General features: G+C 41.7%; 1 protein-coding gene and 1 pseudogene across 3 annotated transcripts in view; one reads left to right on the forward strand and one right to left on the reverse strand.

Annotated features, from left to right (window-relative positions):
- LOC133661311 (transcriptional activator protein Pur-alpha-like) overlaps nt 1-893 on the forward strand; it is a 3,463-nt pseudogene extending 2,570 nt beyond the window's left edge.
- Nucleotides 894-2,457: 1,564 nt separating this feature from the next.
- The window catches only part of LOC133662486 (pyridine nucleotide-disulfide oxidoreductase domain-containing protein 1-like), a 32,653-nt gene continuing 15,311 nt past the window's right edge, over nt 2,458-19,799 (reverse strand). Inside the window, exons 4-11 of one of the 3 annotated variants that reach the window (XM_062066531.1) lie at nt 15,027-15,214; nt 14,853-14,950; nt 14,689-14,797; nt 14,512-14,627; nt 11,119-11,241; nt 9,142-9,279; nt 8,931-9,020; nt 2,458-3,294 (exon numbers count right to left, since the gene is read on the reverse strand). In XM_062066531.1, coding sequence (XP_061922515.1) covers nt 3,136-3,294; nt 8,931-9,020; nt 9,142-9,279; nt 11,119-11,241; nt 14,512-14,627; nt 14,689-14,797; nt 14,853-14,950; nt 15,027-15,214 — 1,021 coding nt within the window. In that variant the 3' untranslated portion in view covers nt 2,458-3,135. Of the gene's footprint in view, nt 3,295-8,930; nt 9,048-9,108; nt 9,280-11,118; nt 11,242-14,511; nt 14,628-14,688; nt 14,798-14,852; nt 14,951-15,026; nt 15,215-19,799 lie in introns of those variants that run through there. The other 2 variants (XM_062066529.1, XM_062066530.1) reach the window with 2 other exon arrangements.

Raw genomic sequence — 19,799 nt, forward strand, 5'->3', positions numbered from 1 at the left:
ACACATACGGGAATGCCCTCCCGGTAAAAGTTAGAGATGCTACCTCAGTAGAAGCATTTAAGTCTCATCTTAAAACTCATTTGTATACTCTAGCCTTTAAATAGACTCCCTTTTTAGACCAGTTGATCTGCCGTTTCTTTTCTTTTCTACTCTGCTCCCAACCCGGGGTGGACCGCTAGCCTGTCCATCGGATGGGGACATCTCTACGCTGCTGACCCGTCTCCGCTCGGGATGGTTCCTGCTGGACCCACTATGGACTGGACTTTCGCTGATGTGTTGGACTTTCACAATATTATGTCAGACCCACTCGACATCCATTGCTTTCGGTCTCCCCTAGAGGGGGGGGTTACCCACATATGCGGTCCTCTCCAAGGTTTCGCATAGTCATTCACATTGACGTCCCACTGGGGTGAGTTTTCCTTGCCCGTATGTGGGCTCTGTACCGAGGATGTCGTTGTGGCTTGTACAGCCCTTTGAGACACTTGTGATTTAGGGCTATATAAATAAACATTGATTGATTGATTGACATATATATGCACAGATATATGCACACACACACATACATACATACATATATATATATATATATATATATATATATATATATATATATATATATATATATATATATATATATATATATATATATATATATATATATATCTCGCTGGAGCCTATCTCAGCTACAATCGGGCGGAAGGTGTCGTACACCCTGGACAAGTCGCCACCTCATCGCAGTGTATTGTATTTATTTAATTGTTTTTACATGTAAAAATATATTTAATAATAATAGAAAAACATCCATATGCTGCTAAATGTCTTTTCATTTCGACTGGTGTTCTAGTCCAGTTGCCAGCCTGGTTACACGCGTGTACAGAGTGGGCAACTGCTGATGCTAAATCTGCATGTGCATTAAAAAACAACAACAACAACATCTTTCAGATGAACGGCTGACAACTGGGATTGGTTCCTCATAGTTAACCTAAAGGAGTCGTTCAAAGGATCAGATTTGTTCCAGCTCTATCTTAATGCTGTGAAAGCAGCTAAAGGAAGACCATCATGTGGTTCCTTGCTGTCCTTGTGTCAATGACAATTTGCTTTAGATGACAGATTAAGCCAGTGATGAAACAATTACCAGGGTTTACCGCGTCATTGTCATGTGATTAGTCTACTTTGTACCCAAAGCACAACATGCAGCCATGACTCACTCATTAGCGCCCTAAAATGTGACCGTATTGACCCCTCAGTGGAATTTTCCTGCCTTGTAAATGAACATTGTGCACTTTCTACAGTATGTAGATGATTTGTCATCACCAAGTCTGGTCAGTCAAGGAAACACACCAGCTGGGTCTTTGATTTATAAAAAGACATTTGCTTTAGTCTGTGCATCTTTCAAACAGCAACCTGGTAATCTTATAATCACCTCTATTGTTTCCAAAAAAAAAAGGCCTGCCGAGGCAAAGGAGGAGCTGTTTGGACTGAAATGTGAGCTTCTTGGCAACAGAACGTGTTTCTGGAAAGCTCCATGGAGAGGTGAGAGTCCTTGAAAAGATTCCTTTGCAACACGTTTTTCTTCCACTTGATTGTGTAAAGTGGAGCTGATTCCCATATAATTATTATCAGTGTGTAATACAAAGCATCATTATTATTATGATGATATAAAGTGAAATAAAAGAGCAAACAGGTGAAATGAAACAGAAAAAAAGTTGCAATGTCGACTCACACAAAGCTGCCATTGTTCAAAAAATAACAACGAATCAAAATCAACGTTATAAAGTATTCACCTATTTTAGGCTCTAATGACTTCACATCAAATTTGGGGGTAAATATTGCATGTTTGGTGTGTTTGTCATTAAAAACAATGTTTACCTGGAAAAAAAAAAGGGCATGAAATAATTTAAAAACACATTAAAAAAACTAATAAAAGTTGATCTAGAGATTTAAGTGATAAAAGTAAAAAAAAAAAAGTATGAGGTTTTTTTTTAACACTTAAGAGTGGGCGCGCTTGGGTTTCCCAATCATTTTAATGAGATGTTTAAACTGTCGTTGCACAGAAAATAATAATGAACTAAAATCAATATTAACCTTTTTAAGGCTCCAATTACTAAACATCAAATATGGGGGTGGGGGTGGGGGGGTTCATATCTTGTGTTTTTGCCATAAAAAAACATTTTTCTTTGACAATAAAGGCATATAATCTTTTACCTTTATATCGACAGATACACCCGAAGTTGATCTAGAAATGTAAGTGTTGAATGATAAAATATATATGTGTATATATATTAGCGTAATGTTAGCTCATTTTGCGGTGTGTGAGTGTTAGCTCATTGTGTGTGTGTGTGTGTGTGTGTGTGTGTGTAATCATTAGTAATGGAGCAGCCTAGTTTTGAATGGCAGGGTCCCTGCTATCACATGTTGATAAAAATATAACATTTACATAATAAAAATCAACTACAGGCTTCCCAAATGCTGTAATAAATTAAGCATGATGAGTTGACTTGAAACTGTTTAATGTTGCACTTTTTATATGTAGAAGAAAAGTTTTGTCATTTTATTTAATCTGAGCAACAACTTGAGGCAGTTTAATGTTGAATAACGTGGGCAGAATTATTATAGTGTTCCCAATGTTAAAAGGATAAAGCCATTGTTTACAGATTTGGTAAATAAATAACCAGAAAATGTAGATTTTGTTGTTTTCTTACTGTACCGAAAATGAACCGAACTGTGACCTCTAAACCGAGGTACGTACCGAACCGACATTTTTGTGTAGCGTTACACCCCTAATATATATATACTGTATGGTCCCCAGATGCTTTAATTTTAGTGTGCGGCCCCTCAGTTGCAAAAGTTCGGCCTACAGGTTTAGACCCATGTCTTTAATACCTAGCGACGCCTCTTTTTCTTACTCTAATCGAAGGTCCTTGAACGCACTACAGTTATGAGACGTTAAAGTGAAACTTCTGCTCTGCTGCCACAGGTAGATGTTTACCTGTGCTGTGCATACAGGTGAGCTATGACCAGGTTATGAGGTGTAGTGTTAGCAATGTGGATGGACAAAGTCCTTCTTAATAACCTTGTTAGTTTTCCATCATATTTATTTGATTGTAACTTTCATACTTCAAAGAAAAGTCTATTTCAGTCAAAGTAGTCGTCTATGTCAATGTTGGGGTTGAGTAGATCCTCCCCGTACCGTGTCAGGTCCATCTGGTTCAAGATGAGGTTCTCAAAGGTTTCCTCTAAGTCCGTCTCCCCGATCAGCACTGCTCCCACCATCCTGCCACCTTGTAGCACCACCTGTTTGTAACCACAACACATGTATCACCTGTGTCAACTTCAACCATCCTGCCACCTTGTAGCACCACCTGTAACCACAACACATGTATCACCTGTGTCAACTTCAACCATCCTTCCACCTTGTAGCACCACCTGTTTGTAACCACAACACATGTATCACCTGTGTCAACTTCAACCATCCTTCCACCTTGTCGTCAATCGTTTCCCGTCTGCAACAGAGTCCTCATTCTTGCCAAGACCTAACAGTATCCTCTGGCCAGTATGGACTCAGCAGAGGCCAAAGAGACCTAACAGTATCCTCTGGCCAGTATGGACTCAGCAGAGGCCAAAGAGACCTAACAGTATCCTGTGGCCAGTATGGACTCAGCAGAGGCCAAAGAGACCTAACAGTATCCTCTGGCCAGTATGGACTCAGCAGAGGCCAAAGAGACCTAACAGTATCCTCTGGCCAGTATGGACTCAGCAGAGGCCAAAGAGACCTAACAGTATCCTCTGGCCAGTATGGACTCAGCAGAGGCCAAAGGACTGACGGAGATCCTGCGCGCCCAGGAATCACGGCTCGCCCGACAGGAGGATTTTCAGACGGCGATGGCAGCGCACAAGGGTCACCTCTCCTCCCAGCTGCAAGACCTACTCGGGCAGTTTGCTCGACCGGATCCGGCGTCCCAGCCTCCCACGCCAACTGCCGCTCCCACGCTGCCTTCACCGCCTCCCAGAGCCAGATGCAAGCTGGCCCCTCCGGCGCCATACGCCAACATTTTTGATAGACTGTGCTATTCATTACGAGCTGATGCCCCATGCAATTCCCATGGACCGCTCCAAGATCGCATTCATGATTTCACACCTTCCGGATAGAGCCAAGGCGTGGGCTTCCGCCGAATGGGGGCGGAGCTCGTCACTCTGCCACTCATTCACAGACTTTCAAGCTGCTCTAACCAAGACTTTTGACTCGGTGTCCTCTAGCAGAGAAAAGGCCCAAGAGCCAAGCAGGTTAAAGCAGGGCAGCGGCTCCGTGTGCGACTACGGCATTTGCTTCCGCACGCTGGCAGCAGAAAGCGGATGGGGCGACATGGCCCTCTATGACATGTTTCTGAAGGGACTCGGAGCTGCCATACAGGACCTCCTCGTTCCCCTGGACCTACCCGACAACCTAGATGCCCTCATCTCACTCGCCGTCAGGACGGACAACCAACTAGCCCAGCTAAAACGACAGCGTGGTGTGGGATTGGCTGATGCAGGAAGAACCACCCACCCGTCCTTTCCCACCTATCTGGTCGACCACTCAGCGTTCACCCCTGGAGCTACTTCCTCACCTCCGCACTGATCAGGAGGAGGAGCCCATGCAGCTGGGAAGAGCCCGACTGACCCCAGAGGAGCGGCGCAAGCGGCTGATGGAGGGGAGATGTTTTTACTGTGGAGAGGGCGGCCATCTTGTCGTTTCCTGTCCGGCCAAGGGATCCCAGTGGTCGTCTTATATTCAGCTGCTCATCTTTTGCTTAGTTTTTTTTTACTTTTTCCCAGCTACACCTCAGATGCCACGCACTCTCACTAAGATCACGATCACTCATCACACGACCACAGATCTAGAGGCGCTAATAGACTCTGGGGCAGACGAGAGTCTGATGGACTGGGGTTTAGCCAGGAGACTAGGACTCAAATCAGAACCGCTAGCTAAACCCATTAGAGCCAGGTCTCTGAATGGTAAGGAGCTTTTCACCATCACGCACATCAGTGAACCTGTCCAAATGAACATTGAGTGCCATCAGGAAAAGATTAGTCCATACTTGATTACTTCACCCTCTCATTCTCTGATCTTGGGGCATCCATGGCTGTACCAGCATAACTCTCGTGTTGACTGGAAAACAGGGGAGATCAGCAAATGGGGAAGGGAATGCACTAAGAATTGTGTTTTTTCTACTTTCCAGGGAAAACGTGTCAAGGAAATTAATCTTTTTTTCTGCCAATCCTGCCACAGACTCAGAATTTCCGGACCTGAATTCCGTTCCCTCCTGTTATCACCACCTGCGACAAGTCTTCAGCAAGACAAAGGCCCTGTCTCTTCCGCCCCACCGATCCTACATCTGTGCCATCGACCTGCTTCCCGGTGCCACTATTCTTAAAGGGCGTCTGTACTCCGTCTCTGGTCCAGAAAAGGCTGCCATGGACGATTGCATCACTGGAAGCTGGCTTGATTCGCCCGTCAACATCGCCAGCAGGAGCAGGGTTCTTCTTTGTGAAGAAGAAAGACGGGTCGTTAAGGCCCTGCATCGATTACAGTCCCCTGAATGACATTACCATCAAGAACTGTTACCCTCTTCCCCTCATGTCTTCTGTCTCCGACCAACTCCAACAGGCCAAAATATTCACCAAACTGGATCTACGCAACGCTTACCATCTGGTCCGAATAAGAGAGGGAGACGAATGGAAGACTGGATTCAACACACCCAGCGGTCACTATGAATACAGGGTCATGCCCTTTGGACTCACCAATGCCCCGGACGTGTTCCAAGTCATGATCAACGAAGTTCTAAGAGACTTCCTGGACCATTTCGTGTACGTCTACCTTGACGATATATTGATTTATTCACCTGACAGTGACACTTACCAGGTCCACGTAAATCAGGTTTTAAAGAGACTTGTATGTTAAAGCTGAAAAGAGTGTTTTTCATGCCGACACTGTCTCCTTCCTGGGCTTCATTGTAGCTCCTGGAAGAGTGCTGATGGTTCAGGCTAAAGTTAGCGCTGTGGCCGATTGGCCTACACCTGACAACCGCAAAAAAGGTTCAGCAATTCTTGGGCTTTGAGAACTCTTACAGGCGGTTTGTCAGAAACTTCAGCGCAATAGCTGCTCCTCTCCACGGTCTTACCTCCACCTGGGTGCGGTTCCACTGGTCTCCAGAGGCAGAGAGGGCCTTCCAGACACTCAAGCGCCGCTTCACCTCAACTCCCATCCTCACCATTCCGGACCCACTGCGCCAGTTCGTCGTGGAGGTGGACGCTTCTAATGGGGAAGTTGGAGCAGTGCTGTCTCAACGCTCTCAACAGGATGGGAAGATGCATCCCTGTGCCTTTCTGTCGCGGCGGCTGTCCAAAGCTGAAAGAAACTATGATGTCGGCTATCGGGAGTTGCTGGCGGTGAAGCTCGCCTTGGAGGAATGGAGGCATTGGCTCGAGGGGGCCGAGCACCCATTAATCGTCTGGACGGATCACAAGAATCTGGAATATATCAAGAAGGCTAAGAGACTCAACTCTCGCCAGGCTGGGTGGGCGCTTTTCTTTAACCGCTTTTCCTTTTCGCTCTCCTACAGGCCGGGGTCCCGCAACGTCAAGCCAGACGCCCCGTCACGACTATTCGACCCCGAGCTTGAGGCCAAGCGACCTGAGACCATCCTTCCACTGAACTGTGTGGTAGGAGCGGTAACTTGGCCAACAGACACTGAGGTAAAGCAAGCTAACGGTGTGGCCACGCCACCTAGGGGATGTCCTGATAATTGATTGTTTGTCCCCACTGAGCTGCGTCCCCGGGTGATTCATTGGGCCCACACCTCGCTGCTTTCATGTCATCCGGGAGTTAAAAGAACTATGCTTGTGATCTCCCGGCAGTTCTGGTGGCCAGCCAGGGTGACGGAGGTCTGGGAGTACGTAGAGGCGTGTTCGGTCTGTGCCAGGAACAAGACGTCTTCCAGGTTTCACATGGGACTTCTCCAGCCGCTCCCCATCCCCTCCAGACCGTGGTCAGACATGGGGCGGGCAGGTTATGAATAATAACATTAAATAATAAATAACTATAAAACGTTAACATAAAAACTATAACAGTTAGACAAAAATGTTTTGCAGATCAAACCACCACAAATGTACAAACAATTGGGACAAAGGAGATATTCGGGGGGCTGGTTATGAAAAATAACATGTTAATTACCCGTTAATAGAGATGTCCGATAATGGCTATTTGCCGATTTCCAATATTCCGATATTGTTCAACTCTTAATTACCGATTCCGATATCAACCGATACCGATATATACAGTGGTGGAATGAACACATTATTATGCCTAATTTTGTTGTGATGCCCCGCTGGATGCATTAAACAATGTAACTTTATCATGAATTGATTAACGTGGACCCCAACTTATTGGGGTGTTACCATTTAGTGGTCAATTGTACGGAATATGTACTGTACTGTGCAATCTACTAATAAAAGTTTCAATCAATCAATCAAAAACAAGGTTTTCCAAAATAAGAGAACAACTTCAACTCCAGTTATGGAAAAAAGTGCCAACATGGCACTGCCATATTTATTATTGAAGTCACAAAGTGCATTCTTTTTTTTAACATGCCTCAAAACAGCAGCTTGGAATTTGGGACATGCTCTCCCTGAGATGATCCTGATACCCACTACAACTATGGGAAATACTATACTTTGACTTTCACAAAGTGCATTTATTTTTTAAACATGCCTCAAAACAACAGCTACAAAAACAATGAAGGCACACAGCTTCAGTCCAGAGTATACTAGAGCATACTTGCCAACCTTGACACCTCCGAATTCAGGGGTTGGGGAGGGCGGAGTTTGGTGGTAGCGGGGGGGTGTATATTGTAGCGTCCCGGAAGAGTTAGTGCTGCAAGGGGTTCTGGGTATTTGTTCTGTTGTGTTTATGTTGTGTTACGGTGCGGATGTTCTCCCAAAATGTGTTTGTCATTCTTGTTCTGTGTGGGTTCACAGTGTGGCGCATATTTGTAACAGTGTTAAACTTGTCCATATGGCCACCCTCAGTGTGACCTGTATGGCTGTTGATCAAGAATGCCTTGCATTCACTCATGTGTGTGTAAAAGCCACATATATTATGTGACTGGGCCGGCACGCTGTTTGTATGGAGGAAAAGCGCACGTGACGACAGGTTGTAGAGGACGCTAAAGGCAGCCCCCAATAATGTTGTCCGGGTGGAAATCGGGAGAATGGTTGCCCCTGGAGATTTTTGGGAGGGGCACTGAAATTCGGGAGTCTCCCGGAAAAATCAGGATGTTGAAACCGATACAGATGATTTCCGATATTACATTTTAAAGCATTTATCGGCCGATATTATCGGACATCTCTACCCGTTAACGACGTAAAAAACTATAAAACGTTCATAACATAAAAACTATATTAAGACAAAAATATTTTGCAGCACAAACTTCGCACAAATGATTGGGACAAGTTTGGGGAAATGTTGACTTGGTTGGGGTGGCTGGTTATGAAAAATAACATGTTAATTACACGTTAACAACATATAAATTATAAAATGTTAACATAACATTTGGACATGTTTGGGGTGGCTGGTTATGAATAATAACGTATAAAAAGACAAAACCTATACAACGTTAAAAACCAAAACTATAATAGAGGGACAAAAACCTTTGGCAGCACAAATGATTGAGACACGTTTGGGGAGATTTGGACATGGTTGTGGGGGAGGGGCTGGTTATGAATAATAACACCTTAAATAATTCATGAAATAAAAACTATAATAGTTAGACAAGGATTGGGACAAGTTTGGTGAGATTTGGACATGGTTGGGTGGCTGGTTATGAATAATAATTGGTTAAATAATGAATAACATCAAAAGTATAATAGTTTAGGAAGTGGGTCATCATCACCTTGACGTACTCCTGGCCTTTGGTGCATCGCAGTAGCAGCTGATGGTCGGAGGCCAACCCCTGCGCGTTAAACTTGCCCAGCAGGACCACCTGGTGAAGACCACTCTGTCACCACACCTTCAACGTGATGAGCGACATGACGCTGCCTACCTTGTAGTTGAAGAAGGTGTCACCACACCTTCAACCTGATGAGCGACATGACGCTGCCTACCTTGTAGTTGAAGAAGGTGGTGATGTGAGAGAAGAGCTCAAAGCAGAAGTCCAGCTCTATGGTCTGGGACAAGACTCCTGCCGCCATGCAGCGAGCGGCGTAGTAGCCCATCTGGCGAGCCTGCGTCCACAAGCGCATCTGCAGCAAGATGGACTAACTATGTCACAAGATGGACTAACTATGTCACAGCACCACACTTGTTGACTAACTATGTCACAGCACCACACTTGTTGACTAACTATGTCACAGCACCAGACTTGTTGACTAACTATGTCACAAGATGGACTAACTATGTCACAGCACCACACTTGTTGACTAACTATGTCACAGCACCACACTTGTTGACTAACTATGTCACAAGATGGACTAACTATGTCACAGCACCACACTTGTTGACTAACTATGTCACAGCACCACACTTGCTGACTAACTATGTCACAACATGGACTAACTATGTCACAGCACCAGACTTGTTGACTAACTATGTCACAGCACCAGACTTGTTGACTAACTATGTCACAGCACCACACTTGTTGACTAACTATGTCACAGCACCACACTTGTTGACTAACAATGTCACAAGATGGACTAACTATGTCACAGCACCACACTTGCTGACTAACTATGTCACAACATGGACTAACTATGTCACAGCACCAGACTTGTTGACTAACTATGTCACAACATGGACTAACTATGTCACAGCACCACACTTGCTGACTAACTATGTCACAGCACCAGACTTGTTGACTAACTATGTCACAGCACCACACTTGCTGACTAACTATGTCACAGCACCAGACTTGTTGACTAACTATGTCACAGCACCACACTTGTTGACTAACTATGTCACAGCACCACACTTGTTGACTAACTATGTCACAGCACCACACTTGTTGACTAACTATGTCACAGCACCACACTTGTTGACTAACTATGTCACAGCACCAGACTTGTTGACTAACTATGTCACAGCACCACACTTGCTGACTAACTATGTCACAGCACCAGACTTGTTGACTAACTATGTCACAGCACCACACTTGTTGACTAACTATGTCACAGCACCACACTTGCTGACTAACTATGTCACAGCACCACACTTGTTGACTAACTATGTCACAACATGGACTAACTATGTCACAGCACCAGACTTGTTGACTAACTATGTCACAGCACCACACTTGTTGACTAACTATGTCACAACATGGACTAACTATGTCACAGCACCAGAATTGTTGACTAGCTATGTCACAACATGGACTAACTATGTCACAGCACCAGACTTGTTGACTAACTATGTCACAGCACCACACTTGTTGACTAACTATGTCACAACATGGACTAACTATGTCACAGCACCACACTTGTTGACTAACTATGTCACAAGTCAGCACCAGACTTGGTACCTGTCAAGATGGACTAAGTATGTCACCAGACTTGGTACCTGTCAAGATGGACTAAGTATGTCACCAGACTTGGTACCTGTCAAGATGGACTAAGTATGTCACCAGACTTGGTACCTGTCAAGATGGACTAAGTATGTCACCAGACTTGGTACCTGTCAAGATGGACTAAGTATGTGACCAGACTTGGTACCTGTCAAGATGGACTAAGTATGTGACCAGACTTGGTACCTGTCAAGATGGACTAAGTATGTGACCAGACTTGGTACCTGTCAAGATGGACTAAGTATGTCACCAGACTTGGTACCTGTCAAGATGGACTAAGTATGTCACCAGACTTCATACCTGTCAAGATGGACTAAGTATGTCACCAGACTTCATACCTGTCAAGATGGACTAAGTATGTCACCAGACTTGGTACCTGTCAAGATGGACTAAGTATGTCACCAGACTTGGTACCTGTCAAGATGGACTAAGTATGTCACCAGACTTGATACCTGTCAAGATGGACTAAGTATGTCACCAGACTTGATACCAGTCAAGATGGACTAAGTATGTCTAGACTAGATACCTGTTGCCAGAAGGGGCTGTGCTCCCAGCATGCACTGCACACATCTCCGGCAGCGTAGACGTCAGGCTGTGATGTCATCATGTGGTCGTCCACTCGCAGACCGCCATCATCCGCTAAAGCAAACTGCAAATACAAGAATGGAGGATATGTCGTAAAACAAGTGAAATGGTTGAAGCAGCTTTTGTCCTTCAGTGACACCTAGCAGACAAAAAGGTGTGTACAATTGTCCCTCCTTTATCGCTGTTAATTGGTTCCGGACAAACCTGCCATCATTGAATCCAATCATTCGTTATAATATAAAATATTTACATAGCTAAAGCATTAAACGGTGAACTATCTCCTAAATATGTTTGTCAGCATCATGAGTAGACATGACAACCTTTAGTCACCTTCACTCTTTCAATCCAACATAGTCATGCTGCCAATCAGAGGCCATGATACTGAATAGTAGACATGACAACCTTTAGTCACCTTCACTCTTTCAATCCAACATAGTCATGCTGCCAATCAGAGGCCATGATACTGAATAGTAGACATGACAACCTTTAGTCACCTTCACTCTTTCAATCCAACATAGTCATGCTGCCAATCAGAGGCCATGATACTGAATAGTAGACATGACAACCTTTAGTCACCTTCACTCTTTCAATCCAACATAGTCATGCTGCCAATCAGAGGCCATGATACTGAATAGTAGACATGACAACCTTTAGTCACCTTTACACTCTTTCAATCCAACATAGTCATGCTGCCAATCAGAGGCCATGATACTGAATAGTAGACATGACAACCTTTAGTCACCTTTACTCTTTCAATCCAACATAGTCAAGCTGCCAATCAGAGGCCATGATACTGAATAGTAGACATGACAACCTTTAGTCACCTTTACACTCTTTCAATCCAACATAGTCATGCTGCCAATCAGAGGCCATGATACTGAATAGTAGACATGACAACCTTTAGTCACCTTTACTCTTTCAATCCAACATAGTCAAGCTGCCAATCAGAGGCCATGATACTGAATAGTAGACATGACAACCTTTAGTCACCTTTACTCTTTCAATCCAACATAGTCAAGCTGCCAATCAGAGGCCATGATACTGAATAGTAGACATGACAACCTCTAGTCACCTTTACACTCTTTCAATCCAACATAGTCATGCTGCCAATCAGAGGCCATCTAATCTATTGTTGACTAATCACATGTATAATGGTCTTTGTTAAAAATGTATAATGGTCTATGTTAAAAGTGTATAATAGTCTATGTTAAAAATGTATAATGGTCTATGTTAAAAATGTATAATAGTCTATGTTAAAAATGTATAATGGTCTATGTTAAAAATGCATAATGGTCTATGTTAAAAATGTATAATAGTCTATGTTAAAAATGTATAATGGTCTATGTTAAACATGTATAATGGTCTATGTTAAAAAATTATAATGGTCTATGTTAAAAATGTATAATAGTCTATGTTAAAAATGTATAATGGTCTATGTTAAAAATGTATAATAGTCTATGTTAAAAATGTATAATGGTCTATGTTAAAAATGTATAATAGTCTATGTTAAAAATGTATAATGGTCTATGTTAAAAATGTATTATTTCCCCCACATTTAATGGGGACTATCCAGGACTAGATGCAGTGTGCTCATACAACCAGCAGGTGGCATCTTTGAGCATGCATCATCTCACATACAACACACACATCTGTCACTTAGGTGACTTGTTATTGAAGTAAATAGTTACGTGACTTGTTATTGAAGTAAATAGTCAAACACAGATGTTATTGGAGTAAATAGTTAGGTGACTTGTTATTGAAGTAAATAGTCAAACAAAGATGTTATTGGAGTAAATAGTTAGGTGACTTGTTATTGAAGTAAATAGTCAAACAGATGTTATTGAAGTAAATAGTCAAACACAGATGTTATTGGAGTAAATAGTTAGGTGACTTGTTATTGAAGTAAATAGTCAAACACAGATGTTATTGAAGTAAATAGTTAGGTGACTTGTTATTGAAGTAAATAGTTAGGTGACTTGTTATTGAAGTAAATACTTAGGTGACTTGTTATTGAAGTAAATAGTTAGGTGACTTGTTATTGAAGTAAATACTTAGGTGACTTGTTATTGAAGTAAATACTTAGGTGACTTGTTATTGAAGTAAATAGTTAGGTGACTTGTTATTGAAGTAAATACTTAGGTGACTTGTTATTGAAGTAAATAGTTAGGTGACTTGTTATTGAAGTAAATACTTAGGTGACTTGTTATTGAAGTAAATACTTAGGTGACTTGTTATTGAAGTAAATAGTTGGTTATTTAGGTGACTTGTTATTGAAGTAAATAGTTAGGTGACTTGTTATTGAAGTAAATAGTTAGGTGACTTGTTATTGAAGTAAATAGTCAAACACAGATGTTTTTGGAGTAAATAGTTAGGTGACTTGTTATTGAAGTAAATAGTCAAACACAGATGTTATTGGAGTAAATAGTTAGGTGACTTGTTATTGAAGTATATAGTCAAACACAGATGTTATTGAAGTAAATAGTTAGGTGACTTGTTATTGAAGTAAATAGTCAAACACAGATGTTATTGAAGTAAATAGTTAGGTGACTTGTTATTGAAGTAAATAGTTAGGTGACTTGTTATTGAAGTAAATAGTCAAACACAGATGTTATTGAAGTAAATAGTTAGGTGACTTGTTATTGAAGTAAATAGTCAAACACAGATGTTACTGAAGTAAATAGTTAGTTGACTTGTTATTGAAGTAAATAGTCAAACACAGATGTTATTGAAGTAAATAGTTAGGTGACTTGTTATTGAAGTAAATAGTCAAACACAGATGTTATTGAAGTAAATAGTTAGGTGACTTGTTATTGAAGTAAATAGTTAGGTGACTTGTTATTGAAGTAAATAGTTAGGTGACTTGTTATTGAAGTAAATAGTCAAACACAGATGTTATTGAAGTAAATAGTTAGGTGACTTGTTATTGAAGTAAATAGTCAAACAAAGATGTTATTGGAGTAAATAGTTGGTGACTTGTTATTGAAGTAAATAGTTGGTGACTTGTTATTGAAGTAAATAGTCAAACACAGATGTTATTGAAGTAAATAGTTAGGTGACTTGTTATTGAAGTAAATAGTCAAACACAGATGTTATTGAAGTAAATAGTTAGGTGACTTGTTATTGAAGTAAATAGTCAAACACAGATGTTATTGAAGTAAATAGTTAGGTGACTTGTTATTGAAGTAAATAGTTGGTGACTTGTTATTGAAGTAAATAGTCAAACACAGATGTTATTGAAGTAAATAGTTAGGTGACTTGTTATTGAAGTAAATAGTCAACACAGATGTTATTGGAGTAAATAGTTGGTGATTGAGACACAGATGTTCCTCCTTACGTTGTTGCCAGGTAAGAAGGGCTGGGTGTTGGGTGTGACTCCGGTGGCACTGACCACAAAGTCACAGCCGTAAGTCTTGCCGTTGGTCAGCTGGACATAGACCGGCCATGTTCCTTCTAGGCCCAGATGGGAAATGGTGGTTGAGGGCTGGATTGTGAATGTAGACCTCGTTCTCACCGGTATCAGCCGTGTTTGTTTGCTGTGCAGCTGTGGAGTTGAGCATCTCCTGGGAGGTGAAGATCTTGTCCACCTCACACTGATATTCCACTGAGAGTCTGTGGGATGCCTGACAGAGCAGCAGTAACATAAACATGCTTTTATAGTCTAGGTCAAGTCCTCACCTGCTCTGCTCCTTTCAGAACCATCCCTTCATGCCAGTCTGGACCGAGCGCACTGCCAGCCTCTGTTGGACCAGAGCCGCGTCCTCGCGTGTTTCGATCTGTACAGGACACTACATACTTTAGAAGTCTAGCTTTGGGACAGAAATGCTCCTTTTTTTGGAAGGATGTGAAGACCTGCTGTGAAGGTCTGGGCCGCTGCATCCTGTGTGGTGTAGCGAAGCCTCTTGCAGGGAGCGGCTCTCTCCGGCTTGTCGGCCCCCAGCGACGGGACCAGGAACTGTGCGGCTCCCGCATCGAAGAAGGTGTTTCCGATGGCGTTGTCCTTCACCGCCCATATCACCTCACAGCCTTCCACCTCATACCTGCGGGGGAGAACCACATCACACTCTGGATCTCTTCCACCTCATACGTGCGGGGAGAACCACTTCACATTCTGGATCTCTTCCACCTCATACGTGCGGGGAGAACCACTTCACACTCTGGATCTCTTCCACCTCATACCTGCGGGGAGAACCACTTCACATTCTGGATCTCTTCCACCTCATACCTGCGGGGAGAACCACTTCACATTCTGGATCTATTCCACCTCATACCTGCGGGGAGAACCACTTCACACTCTGGATCTCTTCCACCTCATACCTGCGGGGAGAACCACTTCACACTCTGGATCTCCAGCTACAGTAGGCACTAGGGGGTCACCATACCTGTATTTTGGTACCGCTACCAACATGTATTTCAATAAATTGATACTTTTCTAAATAAAGGGGAGCGCAAAAAATGTCATTATTGTCTTGTCTTTATTGTAACAACAAATGTATTATTAGTTTATTATTGTCCTTAAATAAAATGTTGAACATACTAGACAACTTGTCTTTTAGTAGTAAGTAAACAAACAAAGACTCCTAATTAGCCTGCTGACGTATGCAGTAACATATTGTGTCATTTATACACCTATTATTTTGTACACATTATGAGGGACAAACTGTTAAAAATTATTATTAATCTACTTGTTCATTTACTGTTAATATCTGCTTATTTTCTGTTTTAACATGTTCTATCTACACTTCTGTTCAAATGTAATAATCACTTATTCTTCTCTTCTTTGATACTTGACATTAGCTTTGGATGATACCACACATTTAGGTATGGATCCGATACCAAGTAGTTACAGGATCATACATTGGTCATATTCATAGTCCAGGGATGTGTTTACTGACTTTATCAACAATAACAAAAGATTTTGTGATAGTAAAAAATGTTGATTTAATTATTGTAGTGTTGACTATTTACGACTCTTGTACTTGGTATCATTACAGTCGATAATGTGTCTGTATAGATCCACCTATTTGTTTAACATTCAGGAGCACTACCTTGCTGTTAGCGGTGAGCTATTGTATCCTCCTACGGTGAAGCATGTTTAGCTATTCCTCGTCCCGCAGTGATAATGCTACTTGTAAGAAACTCACTTTATTTCAGGATTAGTGATTTAGAAGTAGCTAAAACACTAAGGATGGATGTTAGCCGCTAGCTAACTAGCCATGTCTTTAAGCAGCTCTTCCTGAGGGTGTTTCAGTGTTATAACTTCACCTTTATCTCTACCTTTTTACACCAAAATGCGTCCATTCTCCCTTTTCTGTCTACACACTGTGTCAGCTTGTAAGTACTCTGTGTGTGTGCGCTGCCCAACATGCTCCTCTGCTCATAAAACCAGCAATGTCACCACGTGACGACGCGCCGTCATGCCCGTAAAAAAATATATATATATATATATATATATATATATATATATATATATATATATATATATATATATATATATATATATATATATATATATATACTGTATATATATATATAGGGAACCTGTACTTTTCAGAGTATAGTACTGTGTTTGATTGATTAGTACTGCGATACAATACTAAAGTGGTATAGTGTAAAGCCCTAGTAGGCACACATAGCAACATGTCACGACTCAGAAAACAACTTGTCAGGTGCAACAGATGTTGGAGCAGCGCCAGAAGGACACTGGAGTCTGGTGGTTTCTGTGTCCTAACATGTGATGATGCTTTTGTTCTTCTGACCCCAGACTGAGCACGCTCCCACAGGAGACTAGTCTGGGATCCACTATTTTTTACACATATCTTTTATCCACGTTTACTAGTCAAATGTATAATGGTCTATGTTAAAAATGGATTATTTCCCCCACATTTAATGGGGACTATCCAGGACTAGCTGCAGTGTGCTCATACAACCAGCAGGTGGCATCTTTGAGCATGCATCATCTCCTTAGGTGAGGTCTTCACTTGGAGGAATCATCCTTCTTCACACATGTGTCACTTTAGGTGAGGGGTGAGGCAAACAGTGTATGTGTATGATGCAGATGTGATATGAGATATGTGATGCAGATGTGATATGAGATACAGTATGTGATGCAGATGTGATATGAGGCAAACAGTGTATGTGTATGATGCAGATGTGATATGAGATACAGTATGTGATGCAGATGTGATATGAGGCAAACAGTGTATGTGTATGATGCAGATGTGATATGAGATACAGTATGTGATGCAGATGTGATATGAGATACAGTATATGATGCAGATGTGATATGAGATACAGTATGTGATGCAGATGTGATATGAGGCAAACAGTGTATGTGTATGATGCAGATGTGATATGAGATACAGTATGTGATGCAGATGTGATATGAGATACAGTATATGATGCAGATGTGATATGAGATATGTGATGCAGATGTGATATGAGATACAGTATGTGATGCAGATGTGATATGAGGCAAACAGTGTATGTGTATGATGCAGATGTGATATGAGATATGTGATGCAGATGTGATATGAGATACAGTATGTGATGCAGATGTGATATGAGATACAGTATATGATGCAGATGTGATATGAGATATGTGATGCAGATGTGATATGAGATACAGTATGTGATGCAGATGTGATATGAGGCAAACAGTGTATGTGTATGATGCAGATGTGATATGAGATATGTGATGCAGATGTGATATGAGATACAGTATGTGATGCAGATGTGATATGAGGCAAACAGTGTATGTGTATGATGCAGATGTGATATGAGATATGTGATGCAGATGTGATATGAGATACAGTATGTGATGCAGATGTGATATGAGATATGTGATGCAGATGTGATATGAGATACAGTATGTGATGCAGATGTGATATGAGGCAAACAGTGTATGTGTATGATGCAGATGTGATATGAGATACAGTATGTGATGCAGATGTGATATGAGATATGTGATGCAGATGTGATATGAGATACAGTATGTGATGCAGATGTGATATGAGGCAAACAGTGTATGTGTATGATGCAGGCCAACTGTTTTTAACTTTTAACTTTTTTTAACTGCTTTTTATCTAACAAAATTGTTCTTAGGGTAATTTTGTATTTGCTTTTTAATGTGTATTTTACTTCTGTTTTAAATTTTATTTTTTAGTCTGTCCTTTGCCTTTATTTCTTTGTGGTGTACAGCCCTTTGTCTTTCAACTGTGGTTGTTTTTAAAGGGCTTTATAAATAAAGTTGGTATGGTATGGTATGGTATGGTAACACAACTTGAACCTTAAATGTCCCCCGGGCCGCACTTTGGACATTCCTGCTGTACAATATTCACTTAACCAGAGTCTCCTTTTGGCTTCAGTGGGTCCTAAAAACTACATCCTGTGCAAACAATATTTGTATGATACATGACAAGGCTTGTTCTTCTTCCAATTGTGTAACTCTGACCAAACTAATAGACAAAAACAATTTCAACTACAGAGGATGATGATTTTTTTGGAGGGTAAAACATTTGCATTAATATCTGTACATGTCCAAATGTAGTTTTTACTAGCTCCACAAGATGGCACTAGCTGCATTTAAAATACATGTTGCTACTCACGCTAACTCCAAGGCAATCTTCTAACAAGCACAATGCTCCTTGGAATGTTGCTACTCACGCTAACTCCAAGGCAATCTTCTAACAAGCACAATGCTCCTTGGAATGTTGCTACTCACACTAACTCCAAGGCAATCTTCTAAATGTTGCTCCTCACGCTAACTCCAAGGCATTCTTCTAAATGTTGCTACTCACGCTAACTCCAAGGCAATCTTCTAAATGTTGCTACTCACGCTAACTCCAAGGCAATCTTCTAACAAGCACAATGCTCCTTGGAATGTTGCTACTCACACTAACTCCAAGGCAATCTTCTAAATGTTGCTACTCACGCTAACTCCAAGGCAATCTTCTAAATGTTGCTACTCACGCTAACTCCAAGGCAATCTTCTAAGAAGCACAATGCTCCTTGGAATGTTGCTACTCACGCTAACTCCAAGGCAATCTTCTAACAAGCACAATGCTCCTTGGAATGTTGCTACTCACGCTAACTCCAAGGCATTCTTCTAAATGTTGCTACTCACGCTAACTCCAAGGCAATCTTCTAAATGTTGCTACTCACGCTAACTCCAAGGCAATCTTCTAACAAGCACAATGCTCCTTGGAATGTTGCTACTCACACTAACTCCAAGGCAATCTTCTAAATGTTGCTACTCACGCTAACTCCAAGGCAATCTTCTAAATGTTGCTACTCACGCTAACTCCAAGGCAATCTTCTAAGAAGCACAATGCTCCTTGGAATGTTGCTACTCACGCTAACTCCAAGGCAATCTTCTAACAAGCACAATGCTCCTTGGAATGTTGCTACTCACGCTAACTCCAAGGCAATCTTCTAACAAGCACAATGCTCCTTGGAATGTTGCTACTCACGCTAACTCCAAGGCAATCTTCTAACAAGCACAATGCTCCTTGGAATGTTGCTACTCACGCTAACTCCAAGGCAATCTTCTAAATGTTGCTACTCACGCTAACTCCAAGGCAATCTTCTAAATGTTGCTACTCACGCTAACTCCAAGGCAATCTT

The sequence above is a fragment of the Entelurus aequoreus genome, linkage group LG12 (genome assembly GCF_033978785.1).
Source record: "Entelurus aequoreus isolate RoL-2023_Sb linkage group LG12, RoL_Eaeq_v1.1, whole genome shotgun sequence".
Lineage (NCBI taxonomy): Eukaryota > Metazoa > Chordata > Actinopteri > Syngnathiformes > Syngnathidae > Entelurus > Entelurus aequoreus.